The 26,672-nt window shown below is 42.4% G+C and overlaps 2 protein-coding genes across 2 annotated transcripts; one reads left to right on the top strand and one right to left on the bottom strand.

The window, feature by feature from the left end:
• Positions 1-284: 284 nt before the first annotated feature.
• Positions 285-16,653, bottom strand: LOC138999658 (zinc finger protein 615-like). The gene is made up of 4 exons (XM_070401840.1): positions 16,470-16,653; positions 11,718-11,844; positions 11,359-11,454; positions 285-2,877 (listed from the first exon to the last, which is right to left on the bottom strand). Exons 1-4 carry the CDS (start codon positions 16,548-16,550, stop codon positions 851-853), a joined length of 2,331 nt encoding a protein of 776 aa, XP_070257941.1. The 5' UTR covers positions 16,551-16,653; the 3' UTR covers positions 285-850.
• Positions 13,874-14,044, top strand: LOC138999929 (small ribosomal subunit protein uS14-like). The gene has a single exon (XM_070402146.1). The coding sequence runs from the start codon at positions 13,874-13,876 to the stop codon at positions 14,042-14,044; it is 171 nt and encodes a 56-aa protein (XP_070258247.1).
• Positions 16,654-26,672: the final 10,019 nt, after the last annotated feature.

Here is a 26,672-nt window from a genome sequence, read left to right on the forward strand (position 1 = left end):
CAGAAAAAATGTTTATTTCTATTTAGACTGCATACTTATTAGAGTCTCAAAACTACAGTGCGTATATAGCAATAATGCATACAGAAAACTTTTGTGAAATTAAACTTTTCATATAATTTTAAATATTGTTGCAAGTGTTACATATGTCCCTTTTTTTCCACCATTGACCCCCTGCTGCCCACCGCCCCCTGCCTTCACCACCCTATTGTCTGTGTCCATGGGTTATGCATATATGCATACAAGTCCTTTGGTTGATTACCTCTCACCCACCCACCCTCCCACCACCTTCCTGCCAAGTTTCCACACTTTGTTTCATGCTTCCATGTCTCTGGATCCACTCTGTTCATCAGTTTACTTGTCACTTAGATTCCAAATATGAGATCATGTAATATTTATCCTTCTACGACTGACTTATTTCACTTACCATGATATTCTCCAGGTCCCTCCATGCTGTCTTAAAGGGTAAGAGATTCTTCTCTTTTTTTTATGCTGCATAGTATTCCTTCATATAAATGTTTCACAGCTTTTTTATCTACTCATCTTCTGATTAGTCCATTATGTTGGTTTTACAGCATAAGGTTTCTCTTAAGTATGAGTTCACTGATGTAAAGTGAGATCGCTCTTCATAGTGAAGCCTTTTGTACACCCATTACACACACAGGGCTCCCCTCCTATATATTTTTTGCTGATGTCTGATGAGATGACTCTTCGCTGTAAAACCTTTCCCACATTCACTACATACATAAGGTCTCTCTCCTGTATGAAACCGTTGATGTAAAATCAGCTGCATCTTTCTTGAGAAGCCTTTTCCACATTCACTGCATACATGGGGTTTCTCTCCTGTGTGAGTTCACTGATGTGAAATCAAAGAACTCTTCACAGTAAAGCCTTTCCCACATTGATTGCATGTACACGGTTTCTCTAAAGTATGAATTCGCTGATGTACAGTGAGACTACTCTTAACGGTGAAGCCTTTTCCACATATACTACATACAAAGGGTTTCTCCCCTGTATGTGTTAGCTGATGTTTGATGAGAAAACCCTTCCTGGTGAAGTCTTTCCCACACTCATTACATATGTAGGGTTTCTCTCCTGTATGAGTTCGCTGATGTGTGGTGAGATGGTTCATCATGGTGAAGCCTTTCCCACACTCATTACACATACATGGTTTCTCTCTTCTATGAGACCGCTGATGTAAAAGCAGCTGCATCTTCACTGGAAAACCTTTTCCACATTCACTACATACATAGGTTTTCTCTCCTGTGTGAGTTCGCTGATGTAAAATCAGAGAACACTTCACAGTGAATCCTTTCCCACATTCACTGCACACATAGGGTTTTTCCCCTGTGTGAATTCGCTGATGTAATATCAGAGAACTATTCACAGGAAAGCCTTTCCCACATTCACTACATACATAGGGTTTTTCTCCTGTGTGAGTTCGTTGATGTAAAATCAGAGAACTGTTCACAGTGAAGCCTTTCCCACATTCATTGCATATATACGGTTTCTGTAAAGTATGAATTCGCTGATGTACGTTGAGATTACCCTTCATGGTGAAGCCTTTTCCACATACATTACATACATATGGCTTCTCCCCTGTATGTGTTTGCTGATGTTCAAAGAGAAGGTTCTTTCTGCTGAAGCCTTTCTTACACTCATTACATATGTAAGGTTTCTCTCCTGTATGAGTTTGCTGATGTCTGGTAAGACTGTTCATCAAGGCAAAGTCTTTGCCACACTCATTACATATATAGGGTTTCTCTCCTGTATGAGTTCGATGATGTTCAACAAGGTGACACTTCTGGATGAAGCCTTTTCCACATTCACTGCATATATAAGGTTTCTCCCTTGTATGAATTTTCTCATGTTTACTGAGATTAGACTTTGTAGAGAAGGTCTTCCCACATAGACTGCATCCATGGGGTTTCTCTCCTGTATGAGTTTGCTGATGTATGGTAAGAGTGTACATAACAGCAAAGCCTTTCCCACACACGTTACATAAATACGGTTTCTCTCCTGTATGAGTTCGATAATGTGCAATAAAACGACACTTCTGGATGAAGTCTTTTCCACATTCACCGCATATATAAGGTCTTTCTCTTACATGAGTTTTTTCATGTTTCTTCAGATTAGACTTTGTAGAGAAGGTCTTGCCACACAAACTGCATTTATGAGGTCTCTCGCCTGTATGAGTTCGCTGATGATAAATGAGGTGCCTCTTTTTGAACACTTTCCCACATTCACCACAAATATAAGGCTTCTCGCTCATCTGAGTTTTCTGATGTATACTGAGCTGTGATTTCTTGAGGAAGGTTTTGTCACATTCAGTGCATTCATACTGTTTCAGTCTTGTATGAATTCTGTGATGTTCAGTGAGCCTGGATTTTCTGGAGAAGGCTTTTCCACACAGACTGCATCCATAAGATTTCTCTCTAATATGATCTCTCTGATGATGAACGGGCTGAGATATCTTGATGAAGGCTTTCCCACATTCAATACATACGTGGGCTTTCTCTAGGTCGTGAGTTCTCTGTTGCTTTATAACCTGGGCATTGTTATTGATGTTTTTCATATTGACAGGAAATTTAATTTCAGTGTCAAATTGTTCATGGTTGCCATGCAGAATGCCTGTCCCATCTCCATTCAACTCAACAGAATTAATTAAGTTACAGCTTCTGTTTTGGTTTTCAAAACATAAATTTGATTTTAAAGGTTTCTCACATATCTCAAACATATCATGATTTTGCTTTAATAGAAAATGACCTTCACTTTGATTAACATTTGTAGATATATTATGTTCACAGCATTGTTCCACACTATTCTGAAGGCTTCGATTTTGCAAGTGATAATGCAGAGGATCATCAACTTGCTTGAGTTCTAGGGAAAAAGGAGAACAGTAAATTCTGTAATCTCTCATAATCTTAGTTTGAAATAGAACTGTTTTTATAAAATGCTTTCACGTGAAGTAATTATTTAGTGGCAATTCTATGTGTTGTAGAATAAGAAATATATTTGCTCTTGCCGGAGACCAATGCCAGCATGTCATAATTTCAAGAGTTTCATCAAAAGGTTGATGAGACTTGGGGACTCAACAGGGTTGAGTCACACATGGAGTCACCTGTTGGGAATGGCTGAAGGCATTTCCCCAAACCTGAATAGGAAACGGATTGTGGCTGCCAGACAGTTAAAAGGCATCTTAATCTACATGTTATTGCCTCCTACTGGCCAAACACCTGAACAGCCGTAGGCTAATTCTTCCATTCTAACAATGGACTCTGTACAAATCCCTGACCCTTTAAAGTGTATTATCTCTGCCTCACCTCAGGACAAATTGTGTTAATAAAAAGCATGGGGTCCTGGGGACCGAGAGAACCTAAGAAAGAACCTAAGACCTTAGACCTAAGATCTTGGATCTTAGCTCCTTTAGCTAAGCTCCTCTGACCCCCAATGCCTTTCAAAATTATATCTCGTCTCCGGACTCTTTATTAGTCTCTGGATTCCTATTAAATCTATACACAGCCTTCTCCAGATTCCTCAACCCTTCTTGATGCTGGGACAAGAACCCCGGCAGCTCTTTGTCCACAGTTCTTGACACTGCTTATAAAACCCTTGTAATTTCCTAAGTGATAGGAGTATCTTTTGTTATATATTTAAAAAAAGCCTTCCAGCCCTAGCTGATTTTGCTTAGTGGTGAGAGTATCAACCTGCCAACTTAAGAGTTGCAGGTTCGATTCTGATCAAGGCCATGGGTACTTTGGTTGCAGGCTCAATCCCTAGCCCTGGTCAGGGCACATGCAGGAGATAGCCAATGAATGTGTCTCTCTCAAATCAATATTTCTCTCTTGTCTCTACCCTTCCCTTACTCTCTCTCACAAAATTAATGGAACAAGTATCCTTGGGTGAGGATTAACAATAACAAAAGAAGACCCTTATAATAACAGCTGAGTTTATGCTCATGAAATAACTTAGCACAGGGTTTCTTCATACACTCAGGATGGAGATAGTTACCGGAAAGACCAATTGATGAGAAGGCTGGACTTTCTCAATGACCTCTGGGAAAGGAGGGAGAGACTAGGAATTGAAACTCTATAAAAACTCTTAACCAGATTTCATCATCTTCTGGGTTAGTGAACACATACATGTGCTCGATGGGTGGTTCGCTCCAGTTCCATGGGAACAGAAGCTCCTCTATTCAGGAATCCTTCAGACCATGCACTATGTACCTATTCATCTGTATGCTTTATAATATAAGTACTTCTCCCCTGAGCGCTGCTCTAACAAATTAATGGAACCAAAAAAAAAGCTCATGAGCACTTCCAATTTATAGCCAGTTGGTCAGAAACACAGGTGACCATATAAACTTATGATTGAAATCTGAAAGGGTATAGTCTTATGGGACTGAAATCTTAACTTGTAAGGTCTGACACTATATCTGTGTAGATTGTTTCAGAATAGAGTCAAATTTGTTGGGCCTCCAGGTTTAATAATTTGAAGGATAGACACCTAAAAAAAAAAAGTAATAAAGGCAACCACAGTCTCTGAAACATGGTTCAAGGAGCAATGGAGATGTAAGAGGTTGAGGAAACCAGGATATACAGACTCGGGCAAAAGTAGGTTTTATAGTTGTTTATACGGAAAATCATGGAATAATTAATAGATAATAATATAAGTAGAAACCCTGTGTTTTATGTACCCACCAATAAAAACCTACTTTTGCCCTGTATTTGAAGAAAAGACAAAGTTCAATGATGGGATTGCTGAGATAAGCGGGACAAAGTTACTGAAAGTGAGGACTCAAAGATTACTCCAGGAATTACGTGGTGTGAGGCCCTGGGTAGGTGGAATGCAACAAGAGATATTATTGAAGTTCAGAATAAAGGGATTTAGAGTGAATTGTGAAACAAAGTTTAAGATAATTATTACATATCCACGTACCAAGATGAAGAAATTGGTTGAATGTATAAAACTTATGAAAGATCTATTCTGAAAATACAGGTATGATTCCCATCAACATACACAAATTCTTTAAAGAAAGAGACTGAGACTGGTTTTCTTTTTTAGTGGTTTTTTTTTCCTCTGATAATCCTCACCCAAGGATATTTTTCCCATTGCTTTTTAGACAGAGTAGAAGGGAGAGACACAAGGAGGGAGGAAGAGAGAGAGAGAGATTGAGAAACATCAATGTGAGAGACACACATTAATTTGTTGCCTCCCGCACACATTCTGACCAGGGCTGGGAATTGAACCTGCAATCCAGGTACATGCCCTTGAACAGAAATCGAATTGGCGACACTTTGGGCCGACAGTCTAATCACTAAGCCACACCAACCAGGGCTTTAGTGATTTTTTTTTGAGTTGTATAAAAACTGGATTTATTTTATACTGTGGGTTTGTGGAAGGCAAAAGCAATGACCATTTGGGGTCACATTTCTGTATATCTTAATATGTGAAACATTCACCTACACAACAACAGTTTGATAAGTAAAACATATATATATATAGAGATAACTGAACACAAATATTCCCAGCAGATGTACTTATAATACCCCAAACCTGGAAACAGCCAACATCATAGACAGATCAATAGGCAAAGTCATTATTCATAGAACACAATACTACTCACCAATCAAAAATTAACTTAAGTGTTGAATCTCAAAATAACCGTATTGCATGAAGAAAACCACTATTTGTCACACAACACACCTGATAGTGCCTATAAAATTATGAAAAATACGAACTAATCTATTGTATAGGGATCTTTAGTGGTTTTTTAAAAGTTGATTTTCGAGAGGGGTGGGGGTGGAAACCATAAATGTGAAAAACATCAATTGGTTGTCTCCCATACAAGCCCCAACCCAAAGATTGAACCCGCAACCTAGGAATATTCAATAGGAGTGAATCTCCAGCAATTTTATGTACAGGTCAACTCTCCAACTGAGCCACATGGGCCAGGGCTTTATTTATTTATTTTTTTACTGAAAAAAAAATTTTTTTAAGATAGAGGAAGAAGATGGAAAGAAACATCGATATGAAAGGAAAACTTTGATCAGCTGCCTTCTGCATGCCTTTAACACAGCGGTTCTCAACCTGTGGGTCGCGACCCCTTTGGTGGTTGAATGACCCTTTCACAGGGGTCGCCTAAGACCATCCTGCATATCAGATATTTACATGACGATTCATAACAGTAGCAACGTTATAGTGATGAAGTAGCAACGAAAATAATTTTATGGTTGGGTCACCACATGAGGAACTGTATTTAAAGGGCCAGAAGGTTGAGAACTACTGCTCTAACAGGACTTGATCCTGCAACCTGGACATGTGCCCTGACCAGAAATCTAATTGTGACTTCCTGTTTTTACCTGGTTCATAGGATGACACTCAATCACTGAGTCACACTAGCTGGGATCCCATTGATTTTTTTGTTTTTGTTAATCCTCACCTGAAGACATTTTTTTTTTAAAAGAGATTTTTATTGCCCTAACTGGTTTGGCTCAGTGGATAGAGCGTCGGCCTACAGACTGAAAGGTCCCAGGTTCAATTCCAGTCAAGGGCATGTACCTTGGTTGCGGGCACATACCCAGTAGGGAGTGTGCAGGAGGCAGCTGATCGATGTTTCTAACTCTCTGTCCCTCTCCCTTCCTCTCTGTAAAAAATCAATAAAATATATATTTTTTTTTAAAAAGAGATTTTTATTGATTTCAGAGAGGAAGGGAGGGGGAGAGAGAGATAGGAACACCAATGATGAGAGAGAATCATTGATGGGCTGCCTCCTGCACACCCCCTACCAGGGATCAAACTGGCATCCTGGGCATGTGCTCCTGACCAGAATCAAACCTGGGAACCTTCAGTCCACAGGCCGACGCTCTATCCACTGAGCAAAACTGGCTAGGGCAAAACATTTTTTCCATTGCTTTTCAGAGAGAGTAGAAGAGGGAGGGAGGATGAAAGAGAAAGAGAAAGATCGATGTGAGAGAGACACATTAACTCGTTGCCTCCCCCATACGTCCGACCTGGTACCGGGAGTGAATCTGCAACTGAGGTACGATGTGCCCTTGACCGGGAATCGAACCCCTGACCCTTTGTTTTGAGGGCTGATACTCTAACCACTTCGCACACTCGCCAGGGCTTTCCATTGATTTTTAGAAAGACTGGAAGTGAGGAGAGAAGGGGAGAAGAGAGAGAGAGAGAGAAAGGAGAGAGAAACAGCAATGTGACAGAGACAAATTGATTGGTTGCCTTCCACATGCCCCCGTACCAAGGGTGGGGATCAAACCTGCAACCCAGGTACCTATGCCTTTGACCAGCAATCCAATCCTGAATGCTATAACCATTGAGCACACTGGACAGGGCATCTATCTTTTGTACTGCTAACTTCAAAAATATTAGGCTCTCAAAATGCAAGTTTTAGCCAGGCCAGTGTGGCTCAGTGGTTGAGCATCAACCCATGAACCAAGAGGTCATGGGATCCATTCCCCGTCAGGGCACATGCCCAGGTTTCAGGCTTGATCCCCAATAGGGGGCGTGTAGGAATCAGCCGATCGATGTTTCTCTCTCATCAATGTTTCTATCTCTAACCCTCTCCTTTCCTCTCTCTAAAATCAATAAAAATGCAAGTTTTAAAGAAATAAGGCAATCACAAGTATGGAACACATTAAACAGTGTTTAGGAAGATGACAGAAACTTTCTCATCAAGATGATAGCGTATCACAGAGATCACTGAAAGATAATCTGCAATTTTATATGACAAGAAACTTGTTTACCTGGGAGGAAGTGTCATTTGAGCATGATGGGAAAATAATAAATTTTATTTTTATATCCTAGCAAAGGATAGTCTGAAAATGCAAACAATACCATTTAGTAAATAATAGCCGAAACCGGTTTGGCTCAGTGGATAGAGCGTTGGCCTGTGGACTGAAGGGTCCCAGGTTCGATTCCGGTCAAGGGCATGTACCTGGGTTGCGGGCACATCCCCAGTAGGAGATGTGCAGGAGGCAGCTGATCGATGTTTCTCTGTCATCGATGTTTCTAACTCTCTATCTCTCTCCCTTCCTCTCTGTAAAAAAATCAATAAAATATATTTAAAAAAATAAAAAAATAAAAATAATAATAATAAAAGAGAATCTCATACTTAGGAACAAACTTAAGAAAAGGAACTGTAAAACTTTTTTTTTTTTTTTAATGAGACTTAAGAAATTAAAGACCAAATTAGAGCCCTAGTCGGTTTGGCTAAATGGATAGAGCTTCAGCTTGTGGACCCAAGGGTCCCAGGTTTGATTCTGGTCAAGGTCACATACCTCAGTTGCAGGCTCCTCCCGGCCACAGTCTGGTGGGGCTTGTGCAAGTGGCAACCAATCGATATGCTTCTCTCAATATACTCTAACCCAGTGAATCATATTTAATTTAATTACATGTTTTAAATAGGTAAATTGTATGGTCTGTGAATTTTATCTAAGTAAAACCATTAAAAACATGATGTGGCCCTGCCGGTGTGACTCAGTGGTTAAGCATTGACCTATGAACCAGGAAGTCATGGTTCAATTCCCGGTTGGGGCACATGCCCAAGTTTTTAAATTTTTATTTACTTAAATTTAAATTCTTTATTGTTTAAAGTATTACATAAGTCTCCTTTTGCCCCCATTGACCTCTCCCTGGCCGCTCCCACCCCCCAGCACATGCCCTCACCACCCCCTACTGTCTGTGTCCATTGGTTATGCTCATATGCATGCATACCAGTCCTTTAGTTGATGTCTTTCACCCTCTCCCCTGCCTTCCCTCTTAGGTTGGATGGTCTGTTTGATGCTTCTATGTCTCTGGATCTATTTTTGTTCATCAGTTTATGTTGTTCATTATATTCCACAAATGAGTGAAATCATGTGATATTTATCTTCCTCTGATTATGCCTAGGCTTTGAGCTCATTCCCCAGTGTGAGACGTGCAGGAGGCAGCCGATCAATGATTCTCTCTCATCATTGAAGTTTCTAGCTCTCTCCCCGTCTCCCTTCCTCTCTGAAATCAATTAAAAAAAATATTTTTAAAACATATAATGTGAAAACAAAAGCTTTAAAAAATGAATGCAGCCATTCATTTTCTAAGAATGAAGAAAAATCTGAATTAGGAAAACTGGGAAATAAGTCACATGAAGCAGTTATGATGTAGGTTGGGCTGAAACTCACGTAGCATGCTAACAAGATCTTTTCTACTTAATCGAATGAAATGGTAGAGACCTTTAAGAAGAGAGCTAAACATGTAAAGAACATCCCAGGTGATGCCAGGATGGACAGAATTGAAAATGTATAGTGCAGGAAAACAACCTAAATTTAAAATAGAATGGAGGAAAGATGATTGCTGCTCTTACACCCACAAAAAAGAGACGTCATAGGCCAGCTGCCATGATGATGAGTAAAATACATAGAAAGAAAGTGGACATTAGACAATTTTTTTCTACCTCCACGCCCCTCCATCCCTACCCCAACCCCACTGCACTCAAGATTTTGGCTTTAGGGAAGAGTGAACAGCATGAGTACCTTTATTTGACCACTAAACAGTGGATTTACTGTTTGCCTTTCTTTTCTGAACGTTCACCTTTCCTCCCCACTCAAAGAATTACCTCCTCTACATCTAGAAAGATCCATTCACACCAATTTTCCCCAATCTCTCATTTGGTCCAGGACTTCATTCATTAGCTCCATTGATTACGCTTGCCTTTTTTCCCCCTTTGAATCCTGCCCTATGTGTAGCTTTGGGCCAAACTTCTCCTGAAAACTGATCCTTCAAATGAATTTCTGGTGATCTCTACGCTACCCACTAGGAACATCTGAATCTCAGTTCAGACTCAAACTGGAAAACAGTTATATGGACTAGTAAATTTTACCAAACACTAAATGTACACATTTCTTTTTTTTTTTTTTTAATATATCTTATTGATTTTTTACAGAGAGGAAGGGAGAGGGATAGAGAGTTAGAAACATCGATGAGAGAGAAACATCCATCAGCTGCCTCCTGCACTCTCCCTACTGGGGATGTGCCCGCAACCCAGGTACATGCCCTTGACCAGAATCAAACCTGGGACCTTTCAGTCCGCAGGCCGACGCTCCATCCACTGAGCCAAACCGGTTTCGGCGTACACATTTCTTAAAGTAAAACAGGCCAATAAAAATATCTTCCAAATTGAACTTGACCCAAATAGATCAATCTTCCTGGTTCAATTCCAGATACAAAATTGTTTTGATTTTCAACCTCATCTCAAGATGTTTAGAGAGGAAACCAGTTAAAGACACCCGTATCTATTAGTTCTATTTCCAGGTCTCTGGCAGATTCTCCATTAGACAATACTGAGGGAGTAGTCAATTTGGGAGTCCATTTCACAGAACAGAAAGTGGTCAACTCATGGCAATAGAGGAGATGTTTAATATTGATGAGAACTGAGTATGAAGAACCTTGATAGGATCAAGGCAAAGAACACATAAATGCACTGTGAAAATAAGGGTATCACGGGACCCACCATCCAAGATGGGGTTGGATGTTATGAAGGAAAATCACTATTTTCCAACAGAGCAGGTAGGCCCTGTCATAAGAAAAAAATGATGAATTGCCTGGCTCAGTGGATGAGTGTTGACCTATGAACCAGGAGGTCACAGTTCAATTCCCAGTCAGGGCACATGCCCGGGTTGCAGGCTCAATCCCCAGTGTGGGGTGTGAGGAGGCAGCTGATCAATGATTCTCTCTCATCACTGATGTTTCTGTCTCTTCCTTCCTCTCCCTTCCTCTCTGAAGTCAATAAAATATATATTAAGAAAAAGGTGATGAATTCAAAGTTCCGTCTTTCCAGAGAGGCCTGGAAAGTGGAATTTCATAGCAAGAGAGGTGCTAACATAGGCAGAGACAGTGTGGCTGTGGATAAAGAAATAAAAAAGATCTGAGAATCGCCCTGACCAGACTGAAGGGTCCCAGGTTCGATTCCGGTCAAGGGCATGTACCTTCGTTGTGGGCACATCCCCAGTGGGAGATGTGCAGGAGGCAGCTGATCAATGTTTCTCTCTCATTGATGTTTTGGACTCTCTATCCCTCTCCCTTCCTCTCTGTAAAAAATCAATAAAATATATTTTTTTAAAAAAGATCTGGGAATCATAGGGCAAAGAAAATCTCACAAACAAAAACAAGAGTAGAAAAAATAAATGGGTCAGAGCTCAGAAGAGACAAATGGGGTATGTTATATTCCAAATTTTTACAAAGAAAAAAAGGGTTCTCATATGTGGAAGAATGGTTTGAGTTTCCTCATTCACTGTCACTGCTCTGATGCCATTTCTGACTAGAATGTGACTTCCCGGCCGCCCACCTTGCTGGCTCTCACCCCCTCACCTGGAAAGACTGGACAGTGGAGTTCATCCTGTACTATCCACAGTTCCTCCCCTCGTTCTAATTTGGAGAGCGCGTCTGGTTTGGGGGCTTGACATCCTGCGCAAGAAAAAATGACAAAAGACTTAGACATACTGAATTGGGTGGGATTTGTCAAGAAGGGAGAATGAACAGTTTTTACAGCTAACACAATAATTTTTCTATTAGGAGAGGAGACATTATAATATCTTGCGTGGGGCAAGAGAAGGATCTGAGATTGCATCATGTCAGAGAACTGGAGTTATTCTGAAAGTTAAGCAGCTGAGAAAGGAAAAAGCCACTAACAGGGCAGCGTCTGAGTGACACAGGGAAGTTGTCCTCACCCAGGGCCATTAGGTGGCTGTAGGTCTCCATCATCACGTCCCTGTACAGGTCCTTCTGCTCAGGGTCCAGGAGCTGCCACTCCTCCGAGGTGAACTCCACGGCCACATCGTGAAATGTCAGGGATTCCTGTAACAACAACCTGCTATTTAATGGCGTGAAGTCTTTTTTAAAAAAATATATATTTATATTTAGTGTTGACAGTATTACAGATGTACCCCATTTTCCCTTCGACAGATACATTCTTTTTAATATATATATATATTTATTGATTTCAGAGAGGAAGAGAGGAGAGATAGAAACATCAATGATGAGAGAGAATCATTGATCAGCTGCCTCCTGAACATCCCTCACTGGGGATCGAGCCGCAACCCAGGCATGTGCCCTTGGCCGGAATCGAACCTGGGATCCTTCAGTCTGCAGGCTGACGCTTTATCCACTGAGCCAAGCCTGCTAGGGCAATGGCATGAAGTCTTTTAAGATGCTATGGAGCTCTAACCAGTTTGGCTCAGTGGATAGAGTGTCGGCCTGCGGACTGAAAGGTTCCAGGTTCGATTCCGGTCAAGGGCATGTACCTTGGTTGTGGGCACATCCCCAGTAGGAGGTGTGTAGGAGGCAGCTGATCGATGTTTCTCTCTCATCGATGTTTCTAACTCTCTCTCTCTTTCTCACTTCCTCTCTGTAAAAAATCAATAAAATATATTTTTTTAAAAAGATGCTATGCCAGAACCCGTTTGGCTCAGCGGATAAGAGCGTCGGCCTGGGGACTGAAGGGTCCCGGGTTCGATTCTGGTCAGGGGCGTATACCTTGGTTGCGGGCACATCCCCAGTGGGGGGCGTGCAGGAGGCAGCTGATTGATGTTTCTCTCTCATCAATGTTTCTGGCTCTCTATCCCTCTCCCTTCCTCTCTGTAAAAAATCCATAAAATATATTTTTTTAAAAAAGATGCTATGGAAAAAATGTTATTTTTCTGATCATTTTCACTTTATAGGCTGCATCTATATAGTGAATGGGGTTTTATTTTATATACAGTGGAATAACCACATGCCTCGTAAAATACTATTTTATAATTGTTCATTCATCTATGAATTCATCCAATTAGGTGTTACTATAATGTAAAAAAGTTAAATTTTTTTGTTAGCCTAGAAACACCTTTCATATATTCTAAGTCATATATTTGAGACTATATATGTATATATTTTTTCCAGATTAATGAAGGTGTATTTTTTTAAATCCAAACCCAAGAAATCACTTATTATTATATTTTTTTTTACTGATTTATGAGAGAGAGAGGAAGGGAAAGTTAGAGAGACACAGAGAGAAACATCTTTTGGCTGCTTCCCTCATGTGCCCCTGACCGGGGATTGAACCTGAAACCTTTTTGGTGTACAGACCAATTGTGCCACTCGGCAGGGCATGAAGTTGGTTTTTATAGACTTCTACAAATCCGTTACTGAAGAAAGAGAAAACAAACCCAATCACCTGAGCCTGGAGCATGTTCTTCTGTTCTCTGAAAAGAACTAGTAACAGGGAGGCTCTGTCTTTGGTGTGTTCGGGGTCTGCTCTAAACTTCTGCTCAGAAATCTGTCTTCAGTCAGGTATGTCCGAGGAAATGCTGATACCCAACCCTGCAGCTTCCCCCTGCTTCTTCCTAGAATAAAAGAACATTATTCTATTGTTCCTGGTGTCGTCTTAAGATACATCCAAACCTGTAGAGAATTTTTCTGAATTTATTTGAGTCAAACTGAAAACAATTGCCAGGAAGCAAAATAAGAACGGATTAAGACTTCTTTACAGAACAAGAGTTCTGCACCTTATTTTATACATCAGAATCAAAGAAAAGGAGGGTTACATCAAATCCAGTGGTGAGAGATTAGGGAAGGGGGAGAAAGCAAAGGAGGGAATTCTCTGGGACTGGGTAAAAAGTAAAAGAAATAGACACATACTTCTTCTACGAAGGTGGGATAGGACAGTTGACAGTTAATAATTAATGTGATAACAATAACAATGATGAGCTCTGAAATCGCTTGCTCTGTGGGAGATTGGGTCCTGAGGGGTCTGGAAAAAAAATTTAACCCAACATTCCAAAGGTATGTTATCTTTGATGCAAAAAGACAATGGACAGACTGTTTGCTTCGTTGCTACAGAGAGAGTCAGATGGGTCACCAGCAGCTCTACTGGAGCCATCTGAGGAAATTCGGCCAGAGTTCTCGTTCTTGCTGGGTTTGCTCAAACCTCCATGGTCTGATCCGGAAATATGGCCTCAACCTGTGCAGCCAGTGTTTCGGTCAGTATGCGAAGGACATAGGATTCGTTAAGTTGGACTAAGTAAACGTCCATGAATGAGTCATTTAAGACATATACCTTATGACAGAATGCTATCTCTTTTTACATAAAATTTAAAAAAACCTTCAAAAAAAAAAAAAAAAAAAAGACAATGGACAGGCTCCGTTAAGGCATACAATGACTCAGCGGATTGAGTGTTGTCTCATGCACCAAGAGGTTGCTGGTTCGATTCCTGGTCAAGGCCTGCAAGAGGCAGCAGATTGATGTTTCTCTAACATTGAGGTTTCCATCTTCTCTCTCCTCCTTTCCTCTCTGAAATCAATAAAACTATCTCTCTCTCTCTCTCTCTCTCTATATATATATATATATTTTAAAAGAATGGAATCAGCCAAATATCCTACTATAGACAGTGATTTAAAAAGCCCTAGCCAGGCCCTGGCCAGTTTTGCTCAGTGAATAGAGGGTTGGCCTGCGGACTGAAAGGTCCCAGGTTCGATTCCGGTCAAGGGCATGTACCTTGGTTGTGGGCACATTCCCAGTGGGTGGTGTGCAGGAGGCAACTGATCGATGTTTCTCTAACTCTCTATCCTTCTCCTTTCCTCTCTGTAAAAAATCAATAAAATATATTTTTAAAAAAGAAGAAGAAAAAAGCCCTAGCCAGGCCCTAGGCCAGTTTTGCTCAGCGAATAGAGCGTTGGTCTGTGGATTGAAGGGTCTGGGGTTCAATTTCAGTCAAGGGCATGTACCTTGGTTGCAGGCTCAATTCCCCGGGCGCATGGGGGAAGCAACCAATCAATGTCTCTCTCACATCAGCGACTCACATCGATGTTTCTCTCTCTCTGTGTCTCTATTCCCCCCCCCTCCACTCTCTCTAAAATTAATGGAAAAATATCCTCCAGTGAGGTTTAACAACAACAAAAAAGTAAATGTCCTTCACAGCTTCTACTAGGTTTTCAGAGCTTCTCCCAGGTCTGCAGTTTCTTCAAGTCAACCAGCCTAAATTAAGAATCAACATCCCATAGAGACATGTTTTTAGGGTGGGAAATGCTCCCCTTCATCCTCAAGGAATTGTGTATTTAAAAGAGAAAATTCTTTCCCAGAAACGACTAACAGATTGTCACATATATAGCCGGTTAGAACTGTGCCATGTACCTAAGCTCATTCCACATTGATTCAATCACTAGCAATGGGAATTGGACCCACCAAGGTTGTCTAACACAGATCAGTACTTACTAATACACTGGCATACGGGTCATGTTACCAAAGGGATGGGTATTAAATAAAATGGAGATTCAGTTAGCAAAGAAATACCTATGAACATATGACAGGCAAATAGGCAACAGTGTCTGCTGCTGTATACTCAGCGGTGAGTGCAGGCGATGAGTTGGCAAACATTCTCTGAAAGAGAGAGATGAACATTTTCCAATTTGCAAACCAAAGCCTGTATCACAACAACCCAGTTTTGCCTTTGCAGCGAGAAAAGTGCCACAGAGGATACATGACAAATGCATGTTGTTGGTTTATCTTCTGAATTTGTAGTTAGTCAACTACTAGATTAAAAGTTAAGCCCTAACTGGTTTGGCTCAGTGGATAAAGCGTTGGCCTGCGGACTGGAGGGTCCCAGGTTCGATTCCGGCCAAGGGCATGTACCTTGGTTGTGGGCACATCCCCAGTAGGAGGTGTGCAGGAGGCGGCTGATCAATGTTTCTCTCTCATTGATGCTTCTAACTCTCTATCCCTCTCCCTTCCTCTCTGTAAAATATCAATAAAATATATTTTAAAAATAAAAATTGCCCCGACCGGTTTGGCTCAGTGGATAGAGCGTCGGCCTGCGGACTGAAAGGTCCCAGGTTCGATTCTGGTCAAGGGTATGTACCTTGGTTGCAGGCACATCCCCAGTAGGAGGTGTGCAGGAGGCAGCTGATTGATGTTTCTCTCTCATCAATGTTTCTAACTCTCTATCTCTCTCTCCTTTCCTCTGTAAAAAATCAATAAAATATATTAAAAAAAATAAAAATAAAAGTTAAACACACACACACACACACACAAAGATTGGAAATAGTACCCTGGGCCCTAAGGCCTTCTGTCCCAACAGCAGCCGAGGCTGTAACCTTAAACACCAAGAATCCCCCCGAGTCCAAAACTTCACCCTCACAAACCTCTCCGGACCACGGACACCGATCACACTTCCTTTATTAAACAGAAACCTCGGTCGGACACCCGCATCGGACGGCCACCCGCACAGGCCCCAAATCTCTAAGCTGCCTACCAAAAAACCCCAACCTGAACCCGACTCCGCCAATCTTCCTAAATGCCTCCGAGATCCCTTACCGGTGGGGCGCCCTGCAGAACCCCAGACCCCCGACAGTCAGGACAAGGGCGTGATCGCTACAGACCCTTCATCTGGGTCCCGGCCCCCCGGGGGCACCCCGAGCACAGACAGATGCCTCTGGTTCCCTTCAAATACCTCACATCCCCTGTCCGTGTAGTTCCCCTTCGCAACCTCCTCTCGGGCGCTCCTACCCTCCCTTCCGACCCCGGTGATCATTCCAAGCTCCTCACGACACCACGTGCACACGTCACACTGAAAGAAACAAAACTTCTGCTGTGATGGAAACACGTCCGGATACAAAGCCACACACTCACCTGAGTTTTTCCCAAAAAAACCACAAGAGGAACGCACATGTGGTTTTCCTCTCACCCCCCCCCCCCCCCCCCCCAACCTCTCCAGCGGCTGGACCATCCCGCTCCTCTACGGTGGCCGATCGGGATCTCGGGCTTTTGCAGGTGACCCATTGCTGGCTTCCAGCCCCAATATGTCTGCGCCGGGATTCGCGGTGCCGCCACGGAGGCCGCCATGTGGCGGGACCTGAGTTGCCGTACAGAAGGCAAAGATGCAAGTTCGCAACCAGGAGCCCGTGAGAGCAGGAAAGTGAGAAGCTCCAGAAATTGTCCCCTTTCCCGGCACTTCTGCGCTTGTGGAAAAGGAGTGTCTTTTCAGAGATCCGAGGTTCTTGCGGGAAATGGTGCAGCGAGGAAAACATCGGTCAGAGGGCGCCGGGCAAAAAAGTCATATGGGCCCTACCCGGTTTGGCTCAGTGGATAGAGCGTCAGCCTTGGGACTCAAGGGTCCCAGGTTTGATTCCGGTCAAGGGCATGTACCTTGGTTGCGGGCACATCCCCAGTGGGGAGTGTGCAGGAGGCAGCTGATCCATGTTTCTTTCTCATCGATATTTCTAACTCTCTATTCCTCTCTGTAAAAAATCAATACAATTAAAAAAAGAAGTCATATGACCTCCGCCTTTATTTTACAGTTTGTTTGTGTGTGTGTGTGTGTGTGTTTTAAAAATATATATTTTTATTGATTTCAGAGGGAGGAAGAGATAGAAACATCAATGAGAATCACTGACCAGTTGCCTCCTGCACGCCCCCTATGGGAGATGGAGCCCACAACAGAGGCATGTACCCTTGACCAGAATCGAACCTGGGACCCTTCAGTTCACTGGGCAACGCTCTATCCACTGAGCCAAACCACCCAGGACTAATGCATACCTTTTTTATGTGATTCTAGTTACCATTCTACTAGCTCATGCATGATATTATTATAGCCACTTCATATTAATTACATATAGATCAGCGGTGCTCAACCTGTGGGTCACAACCCCTTTGGGGGTCGAACGACCCTTTCACAGGGGTCGCCTAAGACCATCGGAAAACACATACATAATTACATATTGTTTTTGTGATTAATCACTATGCTTTAATTATGTTCAATTTGTAACAATAAAATTGGGGGTCACCACAACATGAGGAACTGTATTAAAGGGTTGTGGCATTAGGAAAGTTGAGAATCACTGATATAGATGGACATGAATATTTTATAATATGGAAATACTTATGAGGAATTAAAATGAAATTAGATTATACATTTTTCCCCAGTTTGAGATATAGTTAACAAAGATTAGACCTACTTTATTTATTTTCACTGCAGGATATTTTTTTCATTGATTTTTTAGAGAATGGAAGGGAAGGGAAGAGACAGAGAGAGAGGAACACTGAGGCACATCAATTGGTTGCCTGCCAAACGCACCCTGATCAAGGCCAGGCATTGAGCCTGAAACAGAGGTACATGCCCTTGACTGGAATCAAACCCATGAGTCTTGTAAGACTGAGAGCAGAGGGCCCAGGTAAACTGTGTCTCAACTTCTGACTGATAGAAACTGAGATAATAAATGTGTGTAGTTTTAAACCAGTTTGTGGAAATTTGTTACCCATCCATAGAAAACAAGTACAGTGATTGATACAGAAAATTTTAAATAACAAAACTAGTGAGAAGCAGCTAAACCAGTATATGGAGAGAAATTCATATCCTGGTTTATGCTCTAAACTTTCAGATACATTTGTGTGTTTTTTTCTCCTGTATTTCTGTTTTTTATTACAAGGATGTTCCAACCAGAACCCAAAAGGGTAGGGAGAAAATTAGTTTTCTTCCCCTACAGAGCAATAGCCTTGAACCATTTCTTTGCTTTTCAGGAAACTTTTAGGATGATTGATTAAATGAACTCTTTGAAGATCAGGTATATAAATGTATAACAGTTATTTTAAGGATCAAATGGCTTGTGGAACTAGTCTTATAATTGCTAAAACTGTGCTTCCCCAACAGAGATGGTAAAAACTGGCCAGTAGTTAAAACTTACTTAAATTCACAACATCTCTTGGAAAGCCTGTTCAAGGCACGCAGCTAAGGGGGAGAGCACTACAAAAGTGAAAGATTTGCTCATGCCACTTACTCTTCAGCCAAAATTATTTTCAGATAAAAGACTGCTCAACTAGAAAATGCCAGTAATACCAAGAGCAATGCAATTGCTCTATTAGACTACAAAATGTAGAAGCCAGGGCCCAGCTGGCGGGGCTCAGTGGTTGAGCATCAACCTGTGAACCAGGAGGTCACAGTTTGATTTCTGGTCAGGGCACATGACTGGGTTTTGGGCTCAATCCCCAGTATGGGGCATGCAGGAGGCAGTCAATCGATGATTCTCTGTCATCATTAATGTTTTTATATCTCTCTCCCTCTCCCTTCCTCTCTGAAATCAATAAAAATATATTTTAAAATAAATAAATAAAATTTAGAAGCCAGGAATTTTTTTTAAAAAAGGCACTACTGCCTAGCTGGTTTGGCTCAGTGGAAAGAGCATTGGCCTGTGGACTGAGGGGTCCATGGTTCGATTCCGGTTGGGGGCGTGTGCCTGGTTTGCAGGCTGGGTCCCCAGTGCGGGGCATGCTGGAGGCAGTCAGCCGTTGGCTCTCTCTCATCATTGATATTTCTGTCTCTCTCACCCTCTCCCTTCCTCTCTGAAAAAAAAAATTAAAAAATATATATATATATCACTACTTATAATTGCATAGAAATATCTGTAGGAATAAGTATAACCAGAAATGGCTGAGATATACAGAAAAAGAGACACAACAAATCCTGGAGGTGGGTGGGAGAATCTGGATGAGCAGGGATCACAATGGGTTGCAAAAAAAACTATACCTGAGTACATAAGCCAAGCCTATCCAAATTAATGTACACATTGAATGGACTCTAGTCATCTTATCAGTAGCTCACCTGCCTAATGAGACACTATTGCAGACATTAAGAAAATCTGCAATCATTTTATACTATAAAATATGTTTCTAATTAGAGATTAAGTGATCAAATGGAAGGATATCTATGCTATACAGATCATTTCAAATATGAAGGAAGCACAGACTTTTTTTTTTTTTTTTTTTTATTTTCCTCTTAAAGTATTACAAAGGGTATTACATAAGTATCCTTTCCCCCCCCCCCCGCCCTTGACAAACCACTACCCTCCCTTACCCCCCAGTGTCTTATGTCCATTAGTTATGCTTATATGCATGCATACAAGTCCTTCGGTTGATCTCTTACTCCCCTCCCTCCTGCCCCCCAACTCTCTCTGGCCTTCCCACTGCAGTTTGACAATCAGTTTGAGGCAGCTCTGCCTCTGTATCTATTATTGTTCAAAAGTTTGTAATGGTCTTTATTATCCATGAATGAGTGAGATCATGTGGTATTTTTCCTTCATTGACTGGCTTGTTTCACTTAGCATAATGCTCTCCAGTTCCATCCATGATGTTGCAAATGGTAGGAGTTCCTTCTTTTTAACAGCAGCATAGTATTCCATCGTGTAGATGTACCACAGTTTTCTAATCCATTCATCTACTGATGGGCACTTAGGCTGTTTCCAGATCTTAGCTATGGTGAATTGGAAGCACAGACTTTTTAAAAAAGACATATATGCTGCCATGGCCGGTATAGCTCATGGTTGGAGCATTGCCCTGCACCCTGCAGGGTCACAGGTTCGTGAAAGATCAGACAGAGGCCGAAAACCAAGACTACAGGCTTTATTAGAGGAGAAGGACCTGCTGGGCTGTCTGGCAAGGGGAGGACAGCAGCACGTGCAGAGGTGAGCACGTCTTTTGGGGGGCGGAATGGGAAGGAATGGGGGCTTAATGTACTCGGCGTGCGCTGATTGCTGGCTTAATGTATGGTCCATATAGGAACAAGGGCTTAGGGTATTTGGCAGGTGTTGATTGGTGATTCAATGTATAGTCCATGTAAGGTGCCTGGTTAGGTACTCAGGTATTTATGGGCTGCAGGTTAGGTCATACTCCGCCCACCAGTTGAGAGGAAGGGAGGATCTATCAGTTGATTCCCAGTCAGAGCACACACCCAGGTTCCGGTTCCATCCCCAGTTGGGGCACCTGCAGGAGGCAACCCATCGATGTTTCTCTCTCACATCAATGGTTCTCTCTCCCTCTCTTCCTCCCTCTTGAAAACTTTTTTTTTTTTAATCTTTAAAAAAAAATTAAAAAGACACACATCCAGTGCTTTCACTTATCAGAGCTCAGGGTAATAAAAATCATTACTTGTGTAAAATGAGCATGAAAGGAGATACCCAAGACAACTGTGGAGGGGAAGTTCGAGGCAGAGAACAAAACACAGTATTTTATAACACACACTAGATCATATCTAACTACTTTGTTAGGAAGGTAACTTTAGAGTATTTACATGAGAAGACAAAAGAGGTTTTAATTAGTTCTTTGAGGAAAGAGTGAACTAGATTAGGATCAGCTGGATGAAGTATCATGTTTCCAGCAAACTGAGCTGCAACCCACCTACAGCCCCAGGTGTCTCCACAGACATACATTGGCCTCCCCCAGAAAACAGAAAACAAAAACCTGATTTCAAGTTAAACCTTAAGTCTGAACCAGGAACTCCCGTTCATTAACACCCCCAAAACCACCCCACCTTAAGCTTCCCCCTACCCGAGCCCCCAGTAAATTGCGATTCTGTAAGAGACACCACCTTCACTGACACCTACCAGTCCAGTTCTTTTTCTCTTTTTTAAAAATATATTTCTTTATTGATTTCAGAGAGGAAGGGAGAGGGGAGAGAGAGAAACATCAATGATGAGAGAGAATCATTGTCGGCTGCCTCCTGCATGCCCCCTACTGGGGATTGAGCCCGCAACCCAGGCATGCGCCCTTGGCCAGAATCGAACCTGGGACCCTTCAGTCCTCAGGCTGAGGCTCTATCCACTGAGCCAAGGCGGCTAGGGTTACCAGTCCAGTTCTTAATCACTGAGGCCCACAGTATCACACACTGACGGTTGACCCCCTGGGTCGTTAACATCTTCATATGCTTAAGGACACTGACCGCCAAGGGGAGGACCACTAAAGCCAACTCCCCAGTGGCCGAACCCAATGTCCCCCAAAGGCCCTTCTCTCGCCGCACAGGCCCCCAGTCCACAGCCCCGCGCAGACCCCGACCCACCTGATGCTGAGCTTCTCAAGACTCCATGCAGCTACCAACAGTTCAAGTCACTTCCAAAACAACCATCCCCTGGCGCTAATGCGGAGGCCCCCCCCAACTCTGGCTATTGCTAGGGACGCTTCTGGACATTCCAGGTCTGGTCCCGGTGGTGGTGGGGAGACTCTATGACGTCACGTGACCACGCCCACCTCCCGGACCCAAACCCAAGTGGCCAACCTGAGGAGGAGGAGGAGGAGCAAAGAAATTTTAAAAAAATATATAGATTTTGCCAAAACCGGTTTGGCTCAGTGGATACAGCGTCGCCCTGCGGACTGAAAGGTCCCGGGTTCGATTCCCGTCAAGGGCATGTACCTGAGTTTCGGGCACATCCCCAGTAGATGTGCAGGAGGCAGCTGATCGATGTTTCTTTCTCATCAATGTTTCTAACTCTCTATCTCTCTCCCTCTCTGTAAGAAATCAATAAAATATATTTAAAAATATATATATATTTTATTGATTTTTTTACAGAGAGTTAGAAACATCGATGAGAGAGAAACATCAATCAGCTGCCTCTTGCACACCTCCCACTGGGGATGTGCCCACAACCAAGGCCCACAACCCCTCAGTCTGCAGGCTGACGCTCTATCCACTGAGCCAAACTGGCCAGAGCAGAAATTTTTTAAAAATATAATTTTGTTGATTTCAGAGAGGATGAGAGAAGGAAAGATAGGAACATCAATGATGAGAATCACTGATCGGCTGCCTCCTGCACGCTCCTACTGGGGATCGAGCCCACAACCCGGGCATGTGCTCTTGACTGGCATCCAAGGTGACCTCCTGGTTCATAGGTCTACGCTCAACCACTGAGCCACACTGGCCAGGCAGCAAGAAATTGAAATCACCTTTTGGACACCTCTTAGTCTCTCTGTGGATTGAGAACACCGAGCCGCATAAGTTTTCAGAGGCCAGCGTGGAGCAGTTTGTATTCTATTCAGGCTTTTGGGCAAACTAGGAAGATGGCAGTGCCCACGTGCCATTCCTGAGGAGCATGATGGGGGCGGCCACCCTCCTGGGGCAGAAAACAGCCCGGGAGCTAATGTCCTGGGGAACCTTTGGACAAACAATGAAGTTGGTGGAGCTGAGATGTTGGAGGCAGCAGTCAGACTGGGGACAGAACACTGGGAGGCTTGAAGTCCTGGTGAGAGTTGGGCATGGGGTGGACTGAGGGTGGGGTTGACTGAGGCCAGTCTGGATGGCCTTGATCAGACACCTGTTGAGGGCAGGGCTCTGTGTAAATCCAGCCTACAGGCTTCACTGCAAACAAGCAAACTGAAGAGGATGATCCAGAATATGAGAGGAAGGAGGGATTCCCCCTGGCTAGAACCAATAATGATACTTTCATTAATTGCCTACTTGACAGACACTGCTTTTTAAACTACATTCACTTCTTTTTTAATTTTATTTTTTAAAATATATTTTTATTGATTTCAGAGAGAGAGAGATAGAAACATTAATGAGGAGAATCATTGATCAGCTGCCTCCTGCACGCCCCCTACTGGGGATCGAGCCCACACCCTGGGCATTGAGCCCACAACCTAGGCATGTGCCCTTGGCCGTAATCGAACCTGGGACCCTTCAGTCCGCAGGCCAATACTCTACCAACTGAGCCAAACCAGCTAGGGCTTTTTTTTTTTTTTTTTAAATCTTCGCCCTAGGATATTTTTTCATTGATTTTTAGAGAGAGGGAAAGGCAGAGAAATATTGATGTGAGAGAAGCACATAGATTGGTTGCCTCCTGCATGTTCCCATCCAAGGCCTGAGCTGGGGAGGAGCCTGTAACCAAGGTACATGCCCTTGACTGGAACCCCAGAACCCTTCATCCACAGGCCAATGCTCTATCCACTGAGCCAAACCTAATTGGGTTAAACTACATCCACTTTTAACAACAAACCTGAAGCAGACAATACTTTAGAGATCCACTGAGACGTAGGTGAGTGAAGTGACTTGCTCAAAGGCACACATCTTAGGATTGAAATCAGGCAGTGTGACTTCAGGAACCACTCCCAAGCACTATTCAAGGTGAAGAGTGGATTTTATTGGAAACACAAGGATCTGGGTGTGACAGCAGGCTTAGGTGTGCACTAGGCTGCCTTCACCAGGAGTGGTCAAGCTTTGAAACGTGAGCTCAGCACAGGAAACAGCGTTCAGGGAAGCCTGGCAGCAGGTCCCAGGGTCCTGACTGTTCAGTTCCAGGTGTGAGCTGATGTGACCTTGCCATGGCCACATCTGGAAATCACAGGACCAGAAGTGTAAGCCTGGTTGGTGGAGCTTTCATGACCGATTCTTTGCTGGAGACTGTATGCCCTGAATCTACCCCATTACTAGCTATACTGTGAGGGTAGTGATGGGGACATTAATCCAGATTAAAATTTCTCTAAAGGCTGTTCTTGTGCTGTGTAAAACTGTACTTTTTTCCCTTTAAATTCAACAATCTAGAATATATTTTTATTTTCTTAAAATATATTTTTATTGATTTCAGAGAGGAAGGGAGAGGGAGAGAGATAGAAACAAAAGATGATGAGAATCATGGATCGGCTGCCTCCTGCACACCCCCTACTGGGGATTGAGCCAGAACATGGGCATGTGCGCTTGACCAGAATCGAACCTGGGACCCTTCAGTCCAAAGGTTGATGCTCTATCCACTGAGCCAACCCAGCCAGGGCTAAAACTGTACTTTTTCACAGTGATAGCACTTTATTTCTACAAGCAAATTATCAGAATGTCTTGAACTCTGAGACAGCCACAGCATGGCATATTTCCATTTCTTTTCCTATGCGTAAGACTCAATGTAACTGGAACATAATAGTCTCATGAGATCAAGAGAAAGAATTCTGAATAAAGGAGAAAGTGAAGAACCCAGGGCAGTGGGAAGGAATGAGGGAGACGAAAGTCCCATGTATCAATTCAGCAGGTCCCAGAGAAGTCGTGATCCTTATCACAGGTGACAGGCCAAATTTATAGATTCATCTCCAAAACATTACAAATAGATGTCACTTCCTCATTCTTAGAGACTAAGGTTCTCATTTTGTTTTTTGTTCTACTTATTCTAGGAATCATCTTCCTTTTCTGCCTTCTTTATAACCAGTTAATCTCTCTGATCCTATACAAGTTTTGGGTGACAATTCTGTTCTTTAGAACTATTTTCTATGAAGTAGTTATAAAAATTAGCCAGTTCATTCATTCACTTTCCAAATCTATATGAAATAAGGGGTTTGGTTTGGTTTGTTTGTTTTGGTTTGGTTTTTAAAATATATATATATTTTATTGATTTTTTTACAGAGAGGAAGGGAGAGGGATAGAGATAGAGATATTGAGAGAGAGAAACATCGATCAGCTGCCTCTTGCACACTCCCCACTGGGGATGTGCCTGCAACGAAGGTACATGCCCTTGACCGGAATCGAACCTGGGACCCTTGAGTCTGCAGGCTGATGGTCTATCCACTGAGCCAAACCGGCCAGGGCTGTTTGTTTGTTTTTATGTAGCTGGCAAATGTAAAATCATAGAATCTACTACTCACTGATATCATTTTCTAATACAATGGAAATAACAGTAATTTCTCTGAGTCTCAGTTTAATTCATTGTCCTATATCTAATCCTCACATGACTGCTGAGCATATGAAATACGACTAGTGTAAAATAGAAAATGATTTTTTATTCATTGGTGTTCAATTATTTTTAAAAAATATATATTTTATTGATTTTTTTACAGAGAGGAAGGGAGAAGGATAGAGAGTTAGAAACATCAATGAGAGAGAAACATCAACCAGCTGCCTCTTGCACACCCCCCACTGGGGATGTGCCCACAACCAAGGTACATGCCCCTGACCGGAATCGAACCCGGGACCCTTCAGTCCACAGGTCAATGCTCTATCCACTGAGCCAAACCGGTCAGGGCCGGTGTTCAATTATTTTAACAATTAAACTTTAAGTAAAGCCACTAAAATTAGGAACTTTATATCCCTGTGGAGAAAAGTAATGGGCTTAAAAATAACTTATTTGTGTTCTGTGGTACTTAACTGCAGGCCATTAAAGAATCACTCCCCAATCCCTAATAATAATATGCAATTTCAACAATAAATTTTCACATCCCCTTGAACCAATTGCTCCATGTCCATTTCACCTAAAAAAGACATTTACATTCTCTAACTAGATTAGCTGGAGTATAGAGATACCACTTAAAGATAACCCAACTACCTCAGTGCTCTCTTGCAGAAACCATGGGATTTTGTTGTGATCACCACTGTATCCTCAGCTCCTGGAGAAGAGCCAGGTACAAAGTATTTGACAAAAACTTAATACAAATGAATGAATTGACTCAATCTGAACCTGTTGTCTCATAAATCCTTCTGCATAATATAAATGTCTAAGAGTTTATGGTAAACATCCCAGTTTTCTTTTCTTTTTTTTAATATATTTTATTGATTTTTTACAGAGAGGAAGGGAGAGAGATAGAGAGTTAGAAACATCGATGAGAGAGAAACATCGATCAGCTGCCTCCTGCACACCTCTTACTGGGGATGTGCCCGCAACCCAGGTACATGCCCTTGACCGGAATCGAACCTGGGACCCTTCAGTCCGCAGGCCGACGCTCTATCCACTGAGCCAAACCGGTTTCAGCAAACATCCCAGTTTTCAATTAACCCTTTACCTTGGACTAAGGAAACTGAATTGATATATACATGCCGAATATCCCACCAATCCATATTAGCTCCTTTCTGTTTTTTGATTCATATTAACATTCCAGAGATAATTTTTAAATTTTTGATTAGAGAGAGAGGAAGGGAGAAAGA

The sequence above is a fragment of the Myotis yumanensis genome, unplaced genomic scaffold (genome assembly GCF_028538775.1).
Source record: "Myotis yumanensis isolate MYYU_CA2020_CCGP unplaced genomic scaffold, mMyoYum1.0.hap1 SCAF_23, whole genome shotgun sequence".
Classification (NCBI taxonomy): Eukaryota; Metazoa; Chordata; class Mammalia; order Chiroptera; family Vespertilionidae; genus Myotis; species Myotis yumanensis.

Excerpts from the sequence above, each read along its gene's own strand:
- LOC138999658 (XM_070401840.1), bottom strand. The coding sequence starts at position 16,550 with ATGATCACCGGGGTCGGAAGGGAGGGTAGGAGCGCCCGAGAGGAGGTT. Across the intron at positions 11,845-16,469 it reads ACACGGACAGGGGATGTGAG|GAATCCCTGACATTTCACGA; the intron begins GTATTTGAAGGG and ends TTGTTGTTACAG. Across the intron at positions 2,878-11,358 it reads CCACTGTCCAGTCTTTCCAG|AACTCAAGCAAGTTGATGAT; the intron begins GTGAGGGGGTGA and ends CTTTTTCCCTAG.
- LOC138999929 (XM_070402146.1), top strand. The coding sequence starts at position 13,874 with ATGGGTCACCAGCAGCTCTACTGGAGCCATCTGAGGAAATTCGGCCAG.